The following is an 18651-nucleotide window of genomic DNA, read 5'->3' as shown; positions in this document are numbered from 1 at the left end:
TAGGAGTTAAGAAGAAATTACTTAGGCAGATAGCGAGGGTATAGTCCTTGGTAAGGTTTTCCAGAAAAGCAGCCCCAAAATCATTTTCTTCTCTAACAAAGAGCAGCCTGTGAAACTGAGCTGCAGACATAAACAACCAAGCTGTAAGCTTGCACAGGTGAATGCCAGCAGTTGTGCCCACTGGACTATACCACCTGGGACTAGGCATGTTCAAAATGGTGGCTACATCTTCTCTTTTTGCCAGCCATGTGTACAGTAAGGAGCAGACAAGATGGCAAGAGCCAGAGCTCCCTCTCCCCTCTCCCCTCCCCCCTCCCCCCTCTCCCCTCTCCCCTCTTTCCACGGTCTCCCTCTGATGCCGAGCCAAAGCTGGACGGTACTGCTGCCATCTCAGCTCACTGCAACCTCCCTGCCTGATTCTCCTGCCTCAGCCTGCCGAGTGCCTGCGATTGCAGGCGCGCGCCGCCACGCCTGACTGGTTTTCGTATTTTTTTGGTGGAGACGGGGTTTCGATGTGTCGGCCGGGCTGGTCTCCAGCTCCTAACCGCGAGTGATCCGCCAGCCTCGGCCTCCCGAGGTGCCGGGATTGCAGACGGAGTCTCATTAACTCAGTGCTCAATGGCGCCCAGGCTGGAGTGCAGTGGCGTGATCTCGGCTCGCTACAACCACCTCCCAGCCGCCTGCCTTGGCCTCCCTAAGTGCCGAGATTGCAGCCTCTGCCTGGCAGCCACCCCGTCTGGGAAGTGAGGAGCGTCTCCGCCTGACCACCCATCGTCTGGGATGTGAGGAGCCCCTCTGCCTGGCTGCCCAGTCTGGAAAGTGAGGAGCGTCTCTGCCCGGCCGCCATCCCATCTAGGAAGTGAGGAGCGCCTCTTCCCAGCCGCCATCACATCTGGGAAGTGAGGAGCGTCTCTGCCCGGCCGCCCATCGTCTGAGATGTGGGGAGCACCTCTGCCCTGCCGCCCCGTCCGGGATGTGAGGAGCGTCTCTGCCCGGCCGCCCTGTCTGAGAAGTGAGGAGACCCTCTGCCTGGCAACCGCCCCGTCTGAGAAGTGAGGAGCCCCTCCGCCCGGCAGCCACCCCGTCTGAGAAGTGAGGAGCGTCCTCCCTCCTCGTCCGGGAGGGAGGTGGGGGGGTCAGCCCCCCGCCCGGCCAGCCGCCCCGTCCGGGAGGTGAGGGGCGCCTCTGCCCGGCCGCCCCTACCGGGAAGTGAAGAGCCCCTCTGCCCAGCCAGCCGCCTCGTCCGGGAGGGAGGTGGGGGGGTCAGCCCCCCGCCTGGCCAGCCGCCCTGTCCGGGAGGCGAGGGGTGCCTCTGCCCGGCCGCCCCTACTGGGAAGTGAGGAGCCCCTCTGCCCGGCCAGCCGCCCCGTCTGGGAGGGAGGTGGGGGGGTCAGCCCCCCGCCCGGCCAGCCGCCCCATCCGGGAGGGAGGTGGGGGGGTTAGCCCCCCGCCTGGCCAGCCGCCCCGTCCGGGAGGTGAGGGGCGCCTCTGCCTGGCCGCCCCTACTGGGAAGTGAGGAGCCCCTCTGCCCGGCCAGCCGCTCTGTCTGGGAGGGAGGTGGGGGGGTCAGCCCCCCGCCCGGCCAGCCGCCCCGTCCGGGAGGGAGGTGGGGGGGGTCAGCCCCCCGCCCGGCCAGCCGCCCCGTCCGGGAGGGAGGTGGGGGGGTCAGCCCCCCGCCCGGCCAGCCGCCCCGTCCGGGAGGGAGGTGGGGGGGTCAGCCCCCCGCCCGGCCAGCCGCCCCGTCCGGGAGGGAGGTGGGGGGGTCAGCCCCCCGCCCGGCCAGCCGCCCCATCCGGGAGGTGAGGGGCGCTTCTGCCCGGCCGCCCCTACTGGGAAGTGAGGAGCTCCTCTGCCCGGCCACCACCCCATCTGGGAGGTGTACTCAACAGCTCATTGAGAACGGGCCATGAAGACAATGGCGGTTTTGTGGAATAGAAAGGGGGGAAAGGTGGGGAAAAGACTGAGAAATCGGATGGTTGCCGTGTCTGTGTAGAAAGAGGTAGACATGGGAGACTTTTCATTTTGTTCTGTACTAAGAAAAATTCTTCTGCCTTGGGATCCTGTTGATCTGTGACCTTACCCCCAACCCTGTGCTCTCTGAAACATGTGCTGTATCCACTCAGGGTTGAATGGATTAAGGGCGGTGCAAGATGTGCTTTGTTAAACAGATGCTTGAAGGCAGCATGTTCGTTAAGAGTCATCACCACTCCCTAATCTCAAGTACCCAGGGACACAAACACTGCGGAAGGCCGCAGGGTCCTCTGCCTAGGAAAACCAGAGAACTTTGATCACTTGTTTATCTGCTGACCTTCCCTCCACTATTGTCCTGTGACCCTGCCAAATCCCCCTCTGCGAGAAACACCCAAGAATGATCAATAAAAAAGAAAAAAAAAAAAAGGAAAAAAAAAAAAAAAAAGATGGCAAGAGCCAAGTGGAAAGTCCACGTACATAATAAGATTACAGTGGGGTGACCAGCCTTCCCCTCTAACCGTGTAAACAACATCACACCTGGTCAAACCAACCTGAGAGCCCTATGTAAATCAGACACCCCCTTCTCAAGCCCGCCTATAAAATCTGCTGCAGTCGGCTGCCTTGCCCCTTCTTTCGGATGCCTCTCTCTGGCAAGGAGCTGTTCTCCTCTCTCCTTTCTTCTGCCTATTAAACTTTTCATTCCTCAACCCACCCACATGTGTCCGCGTCCTTAATTTTCTTGGTGCAAGACGACGAACCTTGTGTATTTACCCCAGACAACGATGCTACTTCAACAGTGCAACTAAACTTTAAGAAACCTCCACAAATTTTGATGCACTACCAAAGAAGGATACCACAATTATCTGAAAAGCTGTAACCCTCCCTTTCCCAGCTTACATATCTGTGTGAGGCAAGATTTTCTTCAAAAACATCAACTAAAACAGCAAATCCAAACATTGAATGCAGAAGCTGATGAAAATCTAGTATTCTGCTATTAAGCTGCACATTAAATATATGTGCAAAAATATAAAATAGTGCCACTCTCCTCAATTTTTAAACATGTAGTGGGTTTACTACTGTGATTTTTAAATAAATAAATATTTAAAACATTTCTGAATTTTGATTTCTAACATGGCATATATTGATAGATAAAACCATATGAACAAAAGATTTTTGCAGACCTTAATAATAATTTATGACTACAAACTGATCAGGAAACCAAAATTTTTCACAGGATATATGTCTTGAGAATAAATTCTTACTTAATATCACCTACTAATAAATATCATTACCAGAATACAAATCTGGATCAGGTTTGTCTCCAACTACTACTAGACCACGCTGCCACAATCTGAGATCAGATAATCATAAGAAGCCCTCAAATCACCCAGAAATCCTTAAACTATATTCACTATGCTGTGTAAGAAGAAAATAAAACAAAAAATATGGAGTTCTATGATTAAGATCTAGGCTCTGGAGTCCAGCCTGCCTGGCTCTACCACTTAACCTCTCTGTAACCCCATTTCCCTATCTATAAAATGAGGAAAATCATATTACCTACTTTATAGTATTGCTGTAATGATGAAACCATTAACTATAATAGAACTAGAACAGTTCTGGGCACACAGTAAGACTTTATGCTATGATAATTGCTATGATATGATAAATGATGTACCTTTTCAATGTCATTGCTAAGAGAAAAAGTAGGGTCCCCAAAATAACTTCAGTTATTTGGTTAATTTACTTAAGTTAAAAACTAGTTGTCTGGCAAGGAAAGATAAATAATGAATGACAGTTTTGAATATTTAAGAATACTCATGCATTCATTTATTAAGCAATCCGTTTTAGAGCTTAAGTATCATATAAGGTACAAAGTATTTAAAGATGAATATGGCATGGACTTTATGCCAAAAGTAGTAAATGGATGTCAAGCAAACCTGAAATACAATTAATTCTAAGGCTCCTTTTTATGCTTGTTAAGAACAAATGGCAAGTGGAATGTAGCATATACCACAGTCTAGGCATGTGTGTTTATGCATATTTACAGAATGTCTTTTCTTTATTTAAATCTCAACAATTCTGTGTTTTCTTAGCTAAATTTCCAAGAGAAAAAAATTTAAAAAGTGTAGCTTGAGCAAAAATTATATTCTTATCAAGGTATGCTGAAATTTTCTACATCATAGTGGGGAAGGTATCAAAATTAAGTAAATTAATGTATTTGAAAATGGAAGGCAAATAAGTAATTTAGAAACTGAAAATTTAAACAAACAACATGTTAGAATTTTTGCAGTGTTTTTCCTATCAGTCCCACATTTCTAGGAGACAAACTGACTCACTGTTCACAATCTGCTTAGAGGAAAATAAAAATAAAATAAAGCCTTACAGAGAAGTATAATTATATAGGAATGGACACATGAAGACTGATAATATTTTGCCACATTCTCTCTCCATTCCACTATTATCTTTAACCAGATCATTCACTTTAACTTTAAAATCTAGCAAAATTGTTAATATAACCAGAATGAAGTACTGGTTTACGTTAAAAGGAATCTATGATTAAAATTTGGGAGAAGAATTTACAGGACATGGCATATTTTAAGTTAATGAATTTGAGTTTAGATGATGTTTAGCTGAAGTGCATTTCTCTTCAGGGATGCTATTAACAGTTTTTCCATCTTATTTGTTCATTAACACAGAGAACTAAGGATTCAGAAACAGTGTAACATAATAAAAGTAAAAAAAAAAAAAAAAAAAAAAAACTGGCTTCAGGGTTAGACAGACCTCAAATTCTCTTAAGTCTATCAATGAATAATTGTGTGGGTCAGATTATGTTATACAAGCTAACCCCCAATTTCCTCACTGGATAAAATGAGGACAAAACCTACCTCCTGGAACTGATGGACTAGTTAAATGAGGCAAAGTCTATAGCACATAAGGGCTTCTTGAAAGGTAATTGTTGTAGCTTCAAGTGAAAAATAAGGCCTATTAGTCTTAAATTTGGAGGTTAAGAAAAACTCATTTAGGTTATAACCAGTAAATTTCACATTTTTTTCCTTCTCCTCCAAAGACCATTTAACATTGTCACAAAAATACCATACAATTATCACCATTTGCTGTTTTAGACACACATGCATAGCCAATAGCAAGATGGTGTTGCATTTTAATCCAGCACTGTATAAAAAGCTTGAACAGTGCCTTCTTGCCCACGGTAAAACAAAAATTTTAGTCCCTTCAATGGCTCTATATTTACAAACTTTTAGCTAAAGGAACAAACATTTAAAAGCTGTTATTGTACCAAAAATAAAGTATTTGAAATTCCTACAGTAAATAAACTTTACGGTAAATGTAAAAACATACGAACCACTCATTCTCTTTTAACTTCTCCTAGATAATGCACACTAGAGTCTCGAGAAATAGATACTTTGCTGTCAGATGGCTACAAAGCTCTACCATAAAAGTAAAACTATTTCAGGTGTAAGAAAGATCATTTTCATTTTCACAAGTAACAACAGCTGGGAAGAGTTCCACTCCATTTTTAGATAATTCTTGTTAATGAAATCAAAGCATATTTCTTTCGTTCTGTCCTCCTTCCCCTACCAACACCAAGTCATAACTTAACCTAGACATTCTTGGAAAGACAGTAGTCATCTCCGCTTTACTGATAGCAAGCATATAGGTGAATCATCCTCCTTTCGGTCTCAAATTAGAAACTATAGGGAAAGGGTCATTTTTAGTTTGTTATTTATATAAGAAAGAGAGGGAAACACAGGCACTTCTGCTCTTTAAGATATGAATCAAACAAAACAGTATATTTCTGATTGTAAAAGGTAAAATAGAGCAAGAAAATGCTCAGTTCACAAAATTTCTCATTTTCCCATCACTCTAAAATGATAAATGTAAGAAATTATTTGAGCTGCTGCTATTGCTACTTAAAAGCAACATACCTCAACACTTTGGCCATGAACTCTTCGCAGTTGTACAAATCTGTATCTACAGAATAAAGACTCCTCAGACATGTCCTGGTATAGTGTGTGTTCCACCTAACAAACTCTGCTTACCTCAGATATTTGAAGCTGAACCTCTGAAGTACACATTGACTACCTGACTACCTACATCTCTAGGTTTTCTAGAATTTGCTCCTGTTTTGAGCGTCAGAAAAAAAAATTCACACAGAGTGTACATTACTTGTGTGGCCTTGGGCATAAAAACCATTAGTAAATTAGGATGTGATGCTGTATTCTTAGAATTAGTAAGATGAAAGAAGCATTATTTTAAAGAACAATTACTATATTTCACAATTATAACTGAAGATCTTACTTATCAAAATGTCATTAAAACCACTACCTTAATTTTATGTTAGGATGCTTTTTTTTTTTTTTTTTTTTTTTGAGACAGAGTCTGGCTCTGTTGCCCAGGCTGGAGTGCAGTGGCGAAATCTGGGCTCACCACAACCTCCACTTCCCGGGCTCAAGCAATTCTCGTGCCTCAGCCTCCCCAGTAGCTGGAATTACAGGCATGTATGAACACGTTCGGCTAATTTTTGTATTTTTAGTAGAGATGATGGGGTTTCACCATGTTGACCATGCTGGTCTCGACCTCCTGGCCTCAAGTGATCCGCCCGCCTTGGCCACTGCATCCAGCCTGTTAGGATGATTTTATCATGTTAAAAAATGTGAAGAAATAAAAAACAAAATGATTGCTAAAATAATGTATATACTAGAACAATTAGAAGACAAAGTTAATACAATATCCAAAAAAAAAAAAAAATGCAAAAGAACAAAGGTGATTAACCAACCAACAAATAAAACATCTTACTTAAAAAGGTTCTTCACAGTCTGGCTCCATAGTTTCCTCTCCTGCCAATACCCCTCATATAATCTACTGCTCTGATAATATAGGTCTGCATGGGGCTCCATACCAGGGTTTCTCAACCTCAGCAATGCAGACATTATAAACCCAGTCATTTTTTGCTGTAGGAGGCTATGCTGTACATTGAAGGATGTTTAACAGCATCCCTGAAACTCTACCCATTACCTGTCAGTAGCAGCTCCCGTATCTTCCAGTCATGACAGTAAGAACTAACTCCAGACATTGCCAAGTTTCCCTCGGGAATGGAGAGCATAAAATAATCCTGTTGTGAACTGCTCTGTATCCCTGTAAACATTGCTCTCTCTACCTGAAATCATTTCCCCCACCTCTGCAGAACTCATTTTTCAAGACCCATTTTCCATGCTGTTGCCTCCACTGTGAGGTTTTCTTCTAGTAAAAGTTACTCATTCCTTCTTTACTATTCACCTTCTTTGTTTTTTTTCTGTTCTATTTTCCCCTCTAGATAGTGAGAACCTCCATCTTATTATTCTTTGTATTTTTATTAATTTTAGATGTTCAACAAAGCTTGATTATTAAATGAATATAAGAATATGAGCCTCCACGAGATAACCCACCCATTGCCAAGGGGAAACTGGTTCACTGAATCCCACATTGAACAATACATAGTCCTTCAGTTCTATCTCTTTTTTTTTTTGCTTTGCTTCTAGGAAACAAATTAAATGACATACTCAATTTTAGTAACCCAAGGTCCTTGGTGTATCTATTTATGTGACTTTTTTTTTGGTCTTTGTTTAGGTTTACATTTGAATCATTCATTATTTAACAAGTCTTGCCATTAGAAGTTGCTTCAAATTCTTTTTGAAATGTAATTAGCAAAAACTTACATAGAAATATAAAACCAAAATTTTACATCATGAAGATCTCATTTCATGAAAAAATTTCAAAAAAAGATCTAATTACTCTAATCAACATTTAAGAGTAATTTTCAACCCTGATCCCATGTTAACACAGCATCTCTACAGTTATTTCAAGAGCTGTCATAAAATTTCCAAAGAAAAGTCTGCCTTAATTTTGTGTGCATACACATTATGCATCTAGATGATATATGTGTAAGCCTACACTTTTTGGGAGGAAAGTAAATGAACTAGAAACCTGGAAATATTAAACAAACACCAACAACAAAACAATAGAATGCCACACTCCAAAAAGTCTGAAGGTCATTGACAAGGAGAGACCTCCTGAATATTCTGTGCTGAGGTTTATTTGCCATCTAAGCAGCTTTTGCAGCCTGAGTTATCTACATTATTTCTCCAATCTTGGAATTGGTCTCTGTTGCCATAGCTTTAAAAATAATCTTAGCAATGTCGATTTTTAAGTATCGGTCCTAAATTTCTATCGAAATTAATCATTTTAATTCTCAGTTTTCCTACAGATAATTCAGGGTAAAAAGATTAATTTAGTGCCACTGGTCAATTCTTAAGGCAATGCAATTAATTAATCAAGAGAGTAGCATCCACCTTACTGGACTGGAGAAACTTCATAGAATAAATATGCAAATCCAATATCCTCAAGGCTGACAAGTTTCTATTATTAAACTGCTAACGTGTTTATTTCCCCCACAATAGCTGGATTTTTGTCATGAATACGCATTAAGCCCTGTAGTGATTAGCAGTGATGACTAGGTGACAGTGAGGACACTACTTGAGAATTTGCATTTGACAGATCATTGACACACAGTCACAGTTCTTTTTTTCTCTTCACTTAAACAGGAATCATGCAATAGGAAATGAACCAGAGCTATTAGAGATTATTCAGGTTTAATAGCATGCATCCTTTTAACTGGCGTTAGAACAATACACAATGTGGCAGAGTTAAACAGAGACATCAATTATATTCTCAGACCTGCTAATATTTTTGACAATATTTAAATACCACACCCCTTCAGGGCATGGCTTTTTTGCCCTCTCAGTTACACACCTGTCAAGTGTTTAATTTGCCAAAGGGAAACAGTTTGATTTCTAAGGGCAGTCTTAATACTGAAGAAGCAAATTGAAAAAATTAAACATTATTGAATAGAAGTAATGAGAAGGATCTGAGGGGAAAAAATTGTAGGCTTAATTCAACATGGTATGTCAGCATCTGTCATTAATACAACAATATGATCATGTTCTCCAATATGCTGCATATACCTCAAGCTTTTCAATTATTCAGTCCCTTTACTTCTAAAAAAAAACAGGAGACTGATGGAGAGGGAGAATCAGAGGGTCGTATTTTCTAATAATAGTAAAAAAGATGGAGATAGTAAATTGCAGCTGTCATGCATATAAAATCATACATTTGAAAACAGGTAAGGTATGAGGTAATAAATATAAGCTAGCCATTGGTCAGATTTGTGTAGCCACTGGTTTAAAAGAATAAATTTAATTCCTCAATTCATTAATTATTAAATTATAATTATTAATAAATCAGCAGTTGGTAAACTACATAGAAAATTTAAATCTGACATGACAAAACTCTAGAGTACTTATATTTAAATTTTAGAATAGAAACTAATATAAGTTTTTAAATTTTTACTCTAGTCATGTAAGAAAGAATCTGGTAAACAAATGGAATTGAATTAGTAAAGAATGGAGATTTAAAAAAAGAATCACAGACACTGTAAAAAGTTATTAATGATTTTAAACAAAAGAAAATTCTTGGCATCTAGGGATCAACTTTCTACCTTTGAAAAAAAAAAAAAGAAGAAGAAGAAGATGTGAGACAGGCTCCAAAGAAAACTGAGTGCTAGTTCTACTCTACTCTTATAATCAAGTCACTTAACCTCTCTAAGCCACTGTAATCTACAGGGTATAAACTAGGTGTTTTCCTTGGTCCCTTTCAGTATTAGTTTTCCCCTGTATATGAACATGTGATCAAGAAGCCCGAAGTCCAAAAACATGTAAGACATGTCTCATAGAATTCACAGACCTCACAATTTATGTAGTCTTAAAATATATCAGTTGTCTATCAACAAAATAATAAGATAATGCTGTAGTTGGTCTCGGTCTCAACAAATTTCCAAGTAGGTTTCATCTGAATCACGGGGGACCCAAATAGTCTCAGAGCCCATATTCTACTTCCATATGGAAATGGTAAAACAAGCTTAATAGGCCGGCCTATTTGTCCCCTCCTTTCACGAGACACTGTATGCACAAATAACTATTGCTTTTACATAAGACTGTCTACAACGGAAATTTCAAGTTATCTCACTGGGCCAGTGGTATATCCCAACAGACTTGCTAGCACTCTTTTTGTTTCAACTTTTCTTCTCATTCTAATCATGTTTTCACATAACATATTAAGAATAGAAGATATCTGTTCAACTTCTTTACACTCTCTGAAAAAGCAGATAATTTCCACAACATAATTATGCTTTTATTTGGGATACTGGTTTCTCCAAAAGCTTACCAATCCATTCTGAAAACCAGTACTTAAAATCAATCTTGCCAGGCGCGATGGCTCACTCCTGTAATCCCAGCACTTCGGGAGGCCAAGGCGGATAGATCATTTGAGGTCAGGAGACCAGCCTGGTCAACACGGTGAAACCCCATCTCTACTAAAAATACAAAAATTAGCTGGGCGTGGTGGCAAGCACCTATAATCCCAGCTAGTCAGGAGGCTGAGGCAGGAGAATCTCTTGAACCCAGGAGATAGAGGCTGCAGTGAGCAGAGATGGTGCCACTGCACTGCAGCCTGAGTGACAGAATGAGACTCTGTCTCAAAAAAATAAAAATAAATAAAATCAATCTTTTCAATAACTTGTAAAGGAGACAAACAATTACATATAACAACAACACCTTAAATTCATGATCATGACTTTTAAAACCATTAAATAGACATTTACTATAGAAAGGTATTTGTGAAGATTCTTGACTTAACTTTTTTTGCTACAAAATATTTAGATTAAGAAGTTATATGACATTAAACAAATTCATTCTCTCTTATTACTATTTGTTCTTTTGCATTAGCCACACTTTGGGGTTTAACTGGAGCTGTTCTTTCACTCAATTATGAAACTAATCTTCAAGTTTCATTTTTAACCTTATAAGGCAGAATATTTGCTAGCAAGTCATCTATAACCATTAAATTAATGCTAAAGACATTAGAATGAAAACTAACTTGGATTGAAGGCATAATTAGATTGACTTCAAACCTTGAAGATAACATTTTAAAAATATTTTTAAAGCATAGAAATGGTGATTAAATTAAGTAAGTTCAAAGAACATCTGACTTCAGTTTTCATTCTGTCATTGTGAAATGTTTCAATTTTAATATAAATGCTAGGACTTTTTAATGCTCATAATTTTTACAGAACAAAAAAGCACTGTGTTACATTTAGAAGTTCTAATGTTTATCACCATCTGAGCTGTCATGGAAGCAATTGCTACTTACACTCTTTAAAGAAGTGAGAATTGCAATTCCTCTAACTGATGACAATGTAATTATTCCTTTTACTGTCAAAATAGAGGTGATTTCCCTTCCTCATACACATGATTACACATGCAAATCCAGGCTTATCTGAAATCTTGTAAGTATACTGAATGTCCGAACCTAAATGAGCAAGATCACATGAACAATGAGCCTCAGTGATGATGGAAACTAAGTCTACAGCCAACCATCCTAAACATATTTTTATCATCCGTTTTTCCTGTAGAAACTCATTCTTCAGCATCCACACAGCTTTCAACACAATGTCATATCATCTACAATATACAGCAACAACCATTACAAAAATAACTAGGAGGAAAAAAGCCACAGTGAATCTGAATGTCTCATTTGGAGGTTTAAATGACTTCATTAACTATTCATTAACACATAGAAAAATCAGCCTTTCAGAAAAACACAAGCCTTTCACAAGATCTATGCCATGTCGTGAATGCCTGCTTGGGTGAATGATGTCCTACCTGGTCTTTCAGCTGCTGTACAGAAGTCTGAAGGCTCAGAATCTGACTGAAGAGAGGGCTCTGCAGGACTGACTTCAGAAGGCTCAGTTTGTCTTCATTTGCTACATCCCCACGTTCTCGCAGCTTGGTTTGCAAGCGCTCTGCTGCATGCAGGGCCCGATTTTTGTCTATACCAAAGAGCAGCATTTGTCAATAACAGGATTCAAAGGACACATGTCCAGCCTAAGAGGACTCCATCTTGTAGAAATTCTAAAACTATTTCTATTGAGTGCATAAAATTGTCTCTTTTAAATTGAATAAAAAAACAGTAGGCCGGACCCAGTGGCTCATGCCTGTAATCCCAGCACTTTGGGAGACTGAGGCGGGCTCATCACTTGAGCTCAGGAGTTCGAGACCAGCCTGGCCAAAATGATGAAACCCCGTTTCTACTAAAAATACAAAAAATTAGCCAGGCATGGTGGTGCGCTCCTGTAACCCCAGCTACTCAGGAGGCTGAGGCAGGAGAATCACTTGAATCCAGGAGGCAGAGGTTGCAGTGAGCCGAGATTGGGCCACTGCACTCCAGCCTGGGTGACAGAGTGAGACTCCATCTCAAAAAAAAAAAAAAAAAAAAAAAAAAACCTGTAGAGAAAGTACACATTTTTTAATGGAGTACAAAAATACAAAACTGAATACTTTTTAACATTTTAAATATCTTTCTCCAAAATTAAATAGCAAACAAAATAGCATATTTACATCTGCTTCAAACCAAATCAATTCAAATAATTATTGAACACGGTACAAATCAGACACAAAGTTGCTAAAAGTAAATATATTGAGTAACTATGTCCTACTAGTCCTAGTGTCTTACAAGCATACTTACGCCAGACAGTTTCCACCACAAATAATAGTTAAAAACCTTTCCCTGAAACACAAACATATACACTTACACACTCTCATATGTGAAGCCAAAATTTTTTTTTCATGAAGACTGTTCAGATGTATTACTTAGATTCATGATGGTAACAAGTATATCTATTTAAACGTATTTGCCATATCCCAGTAATGTTAAAAAGTGGGAATCGGTGGGGCGCGGTGGCTCATGTCTGTAATCCCCGCAGTTTGGGAGGCTAAGGCGGGTGGATTACTTGAGCTCAGGAGTTTGAGACCAGTCTGGCCAACACGGTAAAACCTCATCTCTACTAAAAAAAAATAAAAAAAATCAGATCGGTGTAGTGGCATATGCCTGTAATCTCAGCTACTCAGGAGGCTGAGGCAAGAAAATCCCTTGAACTCAAGAGGTGGAAGTTGCAGTGAGCCGAGATCATACCACTACACTCCAGCCTGGGCGACAGAGTGAGACTCCATCTCAAAAAAAAAAAAAAAAAAAAAATTGGAATCATCACCAGAGATACTTTCTATAGCACCAAATCTGAAATTGCACAGAAAGAGGGTAATTAAAATATGAATTGATGTTGATCATGGGTTCACACACACACACACACACACACACAAACTTAAACAAACAATATTTACTCATATGCAGAATTTTAAAAATAAATGATAAAGATACACATGAGCATCTTATTCGGTGTTATATGTCCCATGTTATCACAGGATACAAATCTAATATTAATTTCCACATCAATTTTTAGAAAGTGTGCAACTCAGCACAAAACAGAATAAAGACTAGAAAACAACAGTTTAAATAATTCTATATTTGCCCTTTCCTTTCCACTTTCCTATTAAGAACTTTCCCACGTGCACTAGTAGTCTTTACAGCATGTGGGTTTAGTATAAAATGGGAAGTGAAGGAAATGTACATACGTGCATTTTCATTACCAGCACAGTACCAGGAACAAAAGTCATCATAGTGATCCCACGACCACAAAAACAAGTCCTTCTCCCGTTACTGTCACTGACTGTCACTCTATCCCTCAAAACCCACCGACATCAAGGTATCTGCCATAATGATTAAGGTGCCAGAGTGAAATCCAAACACTTTCCATTTAGTCATACCCAAAGAGTTACCTGGAATAGGGCAAGGAACTACAATGTCAGATAATTGCATGTATTGTACCATACCTGATATATCTACCTGTAACATGGTTCTACAAACTAGTTTCTTTAAAACTAAAGAGCAGTGGGAAAAACAGTTTATTAACACATGAGTCTGGGAAATCTAGATATTTCAACCTGAATTATCTAATGTAGAAATTAAACTGCCTTAAAGCATAAGACTAAGCAACATTTTTCTCTTTATCAATTAATAGCAAGAGCTCAGTAGAACTTCACCTGCCAGAAGTAAAAGTAATATCTTCTTTCAGTATTAAAAATACTGCTAAACTTCCAGATGCTTTCCAGAAATAGATATTAACCAGAATTAGGCTCATAAATCAGAATTGGGCTTACATTAAGCTTTATTAAAACCCATAATTGGAAGAATATCTCATATGTTTTTAATTTTTGCTTATAAGTAACGTATTTTTACAACACTTTAGATGAAATTGTCCAAATACAGAAACATATTACCTTAATACAATGCTAGTAGGTAAAAACTTTTTAAATCTAGATACCATAGACAGAATCCTGCTATGTTAAACACAACATATGTCAAAAATCCCAATGGGAGGAGTTACAATTCTTATAAAAGTAGGCAGAAAAGAATAAGTCTTACCAATGGCTTCCAACATTTTTTTCAAAGTTCAGTGTTCTTCTCTGAAATGATTAACAGCAATTAAAATGGAACTCTGTGCAAAAAAAAAATAGAATGGTTATGTTTTATCAGAACTTTATATTCTAAAGCTATATACTCTGAAGAACACTTGATACAACTCTAATTCCTTTGACCATTAAAATCTTGTTGATACAACTTAAGATAGTTCGCTTTACAGACAATAAAGTAAACATTTTAGGACTTATTCAAAATTATCTTCTATGTATATATTTACCCATAATACTTGCATAAGGTAAAAGACATAAATTCTATTTTAAATAAGGTGGCAGAAGTTTCAAACATATTTCCATAAAGAGTTCTCAGTACAGACCACTATAATCTTGTATTCACTTACAGATCTTTAAGCATAGAATAAGGAGCTTACTTAACTCCACACAAGAAATTCTGTGGCAAAATCATAAAAAGTAGAAAACGTGATCCTGCCCTCAAAGGCTCACACTCCTAACTGAGGAGACAAATACATGCATACCTATTAGAAATGAACTGTGAGCTGGGCATGGTGGCTCACACCTTTAATCCCAGCACTTCGGGAAGCCAAGGTGAGTGCGTCACTTGAGGTCAGGAGTTCGAGACCAGCCTGGCCAACATGGTGAAACCCCGTCTCTGCTACAAATACAAAAATTAGCTGGGTGTGGTTGTGCACACCTGTAATCCCAGCTACTCAGGATGCGGAAGGAGGGGAATCACTTGAACCCAGGAAGCGGTGGTTGCGGTGAGCCGAGATCATGCCACTGCACTCCAGCCTGGGCCACAGAACAAGACTCCATCACAAAAAAAAAAAAAAAAAAGGAAAAGAAAAGAAAAAAAGAAATGAATGTGACACTCAAGCAGTACCTGAACCACTGGAAGATAATACTTTAAATCACGGATGAAAAACTGAACAAAAGGGAGCATACAGTGTTAAATTTTTCAAAAGTTCTCAAAATACTCTCCTGACTATAATGTTCTCCTCTTTCCCATTCAAAGAAATCTTCTCAACTCCTTCAATCCACACATCTCATCTTTCTCTAACAATACGTAACTAGATTCTTTGAAATACTGGATACAGATCTGCATTGCTAACATCCACGTCACTAACCCATCTTGAGCCTTTGCTGCCGAACAAATCTGCACAGCTATCCCCATAGTTCCATCTCTCTTTTGCCTCACAGAAAACCCTGAATCATGAGGAAGACAGTCAGTCAGTCATTCCTTCAATAGAGAAAAGAAATCTACCACCACACGTTCTCATTTTTCATCTGGAAGACAAAATGGAATTTCTCTTAGAAAGAACAAGTCGCCTCCTGTTACCTCTTTAAGACAAAATTCATTTGGCAAAAAGGGAAGTATGTGATGTAGATGGGCAGATCTACAGAGCATCAATGTCTGCAATTAGCTCTGTGTGATAAGAGAGAACAGTACGTATTGACTTGCCTTATCCCAATGTAGAATATACTATTTGAAACATCAACTCCATTTCAAATGTTAAATTGTTTAACTACTGGCACTTGTTTTAAAAAGTGCCTTTGTGTCAAGAAAAGAGGACACTGGCTCTGACCTGGAATTGAAACTTAAACAGAAGTGTGGCCTTGAGCAAGGGACCTATCATCTCAACCTCAGTTTCTTTTAAAACACACTTACTCATTGGGTATATTTTGAAAAATGAGATAAAGTATGCCAATTTCCAGCTCATAGCATAACTTGTAACTATGATATATTTATTCAGGATTAATGTCCAGTCAGTATATTCCATATAGATAGGCATTCCAATGCCGAGCATTGCATTATTTCATGAGGCCTAATATAGGGAAATATTAACAAATAAATTGGTGATTTATTTACTCTTATTTACAAGGAGAATATGATACTCCTTCACAAAACAGCCTACTATTAGCCAATCCCCCTCAAAAACAATTAACTTCTGGCAATTAAAACACATAAATAGGCCGGGCGTGGTGGCTCATGCCTGTAATCCCAGCACTTTGGGAGGCCGAGGTGGGCGGATCACGAGGTCAGGAGATCCAGACCATCCTGGCCAACATGGTGAAACCCTGTCTCTACTAAAAATACAAAAATTAGCTGGGTATGGTGGAACCTGCCTATAATCCCAGCTACTCAGGAGTCTGAGACAGGAGAATCACTTGAACCAGGGAGGCGGAGGTTGCAGTGAGCCAAGATCGCGCCACAGCATTCCAGCCTGGCAATAGAGTGAGACTCCGTCCCCCGCAAAAAAAAAAAAAATTGGGCTGGGCATGGTGGCTCATGCCTGTAATCCCAGCAAATAACTTGAGCTCAGGAGTTCGAGACCAGTCTGGCCAACATGGTGATACCCCATCTCTATCAAAAATACAAAAATTAGCTGGGCGTGGTGCATGTGCCTGTCGTCCCAGCTGCTCCAAGAGGCTGAGGCAGGAGAATTGCCTGAATAAAGATGCCCCAATATAAGGAAGCCCAGGGCTAATGTTTAATCACCCAGGAGGAAGCATGATAGCAATAAAAAAAAGCATGGACTAGAGAGTCTCATAACCTGAATTTAAATTTCAACTAGCTATATGCCCTTGTTAAGTCACTTATCTTTTCTGAATCTGAATCTCTATTTATAAATGAATGATGTTTATAACGTTTTGAAAGGATAAAATTATACATGTGTTTGGTATGCACATGAAAAAAATTCTAAAGATAGACAGTGTTCCTGACATACATGGGAGGTAGACCTCGGATTTAGAAGCTCACTGATTTATGAGAAGTCTGCAGAGAAAGTACAGCGTAGGCAGTTCCTAATTGAGAAAAACACTGTTGTCCAAAAGTTCACCTACAAGTCAGTTATGTTAAAACAGAATTACTTTTTCTTCCCCCCAAAAATACACAAAGGTTAAAAAAAAAAAAAAAGCCCCCAGATGAGAGAGCTCTACTCTTTTGTATTTCAATGACTTTAAAATTACAGTTTCAGAGTTTCTTTTCTATGCTTGGATGTCCCTAAAATAAATGCATAGCTTTTTCTGAGATTTTTCAGGGGATTTCACCATTAGCAACCATGACAAAAAAATAAGAATTTTTAAAAATTGTTCCTTTCTGTGCCTGATACTCCTGTACTGAGGATTCAGTTCTAATTATAAACAAACTCATCTGTAATCACAAAATTTTTTAGATAGAGTCCATTCCCTTCAAATTGCAGCCACGAATTCCTCTTGTCACCTTTTCACCACACTACCATTTCCTTTCCCTTTTTGCCCATCTAAACACCATATGGAAACTTAAGGATACCTGAGTGATAACAGTGGGTCATGGCCAACTGGCATGACTTAAAGAAGATCCAACATGTCAGAAGAATGGCAAGTTCTGAGGAATTTTCTTTCTTTTTTTCTGGGCAATTCATGCTAAGCAGTGACAATAATGAATCAGAGAGGCAGAAAAGAGATGAGCTATGGATATGGTAAGAAGGAGTTCAGCACTAATGCTGAAGCAGAAGCAGCAATGATAACAGCAAACACACAGCACCTATCACATGCTAGGTACTATTCAAATCATGCTTCCAATTAAGTCCTTTAATACACAATCCACTCACTTTATAACAAGGAAAATGAGGTACAGACAGATTAAGTAACTTGTCTAAGGCCACATCGCTAGTAAGTGATGGAGCCAGCATCTTAACACAAGCCATCTAGCTCCAGAGTCCACAATTTAATTTCTACAATATGCTGCCTCTAGAAAGCAGGAAGATTTAACTTCCCTGTTTCCAAGTTCAAATAGACCATGCTCTACATAAACTGAAACCAAAGGAAGAAATAGAGACCCAAAATGAATAAAGTCTGAAATGAAATAGACTGTTGTAGATAGTCAAATTAGCCAACTGTTCAGACAAGGTATGAAGAAGTCAGAATTATGTATATTAGAAACCACCGGTCGGTCTATCAAAGAAAGATCAGGAATATTCGCCATTTATGTAATGTTAATGTCCGTACATCTTTAAACAAATCACTTTTAAAATCGAAGATTTTAATAAAAACCCTTAAGAAGCCTCTTTAAATCGTTATTCAAAGTACATTCAAAAACATTGCTTTTACATTTCAAGGTACTAAATCCCTCAACACAAAGAGAATTAAGAATACACAGTATATTGTTGTAATTGTTCAATTTTATTATTAGTTGTTGTTAATCTCTTATTGAGCTTAATTTGTAAATTAAACTTTATCATAGGTATGTATTTATAAA

General features: G+C 39.3%; 1 protein-coding gene across 34 annotated transcripts in view; it reads right to left on the bottom strand.

The window, feature by feature from the left end:
• MPDZ (multiple PDZ domain crumbs cell polarity complex component) overlaps positions 1–18651 on the bottom strand; it is a 176497-nt gene that overhangs the window by 132666 nt on the left and 25180 nt on the right. For all 34 annotated transcript variants that reach the window (XM_034967135.3, XM_034967137.3, XM_057298754.2 and 31 more), the window contains 2 exons: positions 14401–14473; positions 11745–11911 (listed from right to left, as the gene is read on the bottom strand). In XM_034967135.3, coding sequence (XP_034823026.1) covers positions 11745–11911; positions 14401–14416 — 183 coding nt within the window. In that variant the 5' untranslated portion in view covers positions 14417–14473. The remainder of the gene's footprint in view (positions 1–11744; positions 11912–14400; positions 14474–18651) is intronic.

This window comes from Pan paniscus, chromosome 11 (genome assembly GCF_029289425.2).
Source record: "Pan paniscus chromosome 11, NHGRI_mPanPan1-v2.0_pri, whole genome shotgun sequence".
Lineage (NCBI taxonomy): Eukaryota > Metazoa > Chordata > Mammalia > Primates > Hominidae > Pan > Pan paniscus.
This window is presented reverse-complemented; position numbering and strand designations above follow the sequence as displayed.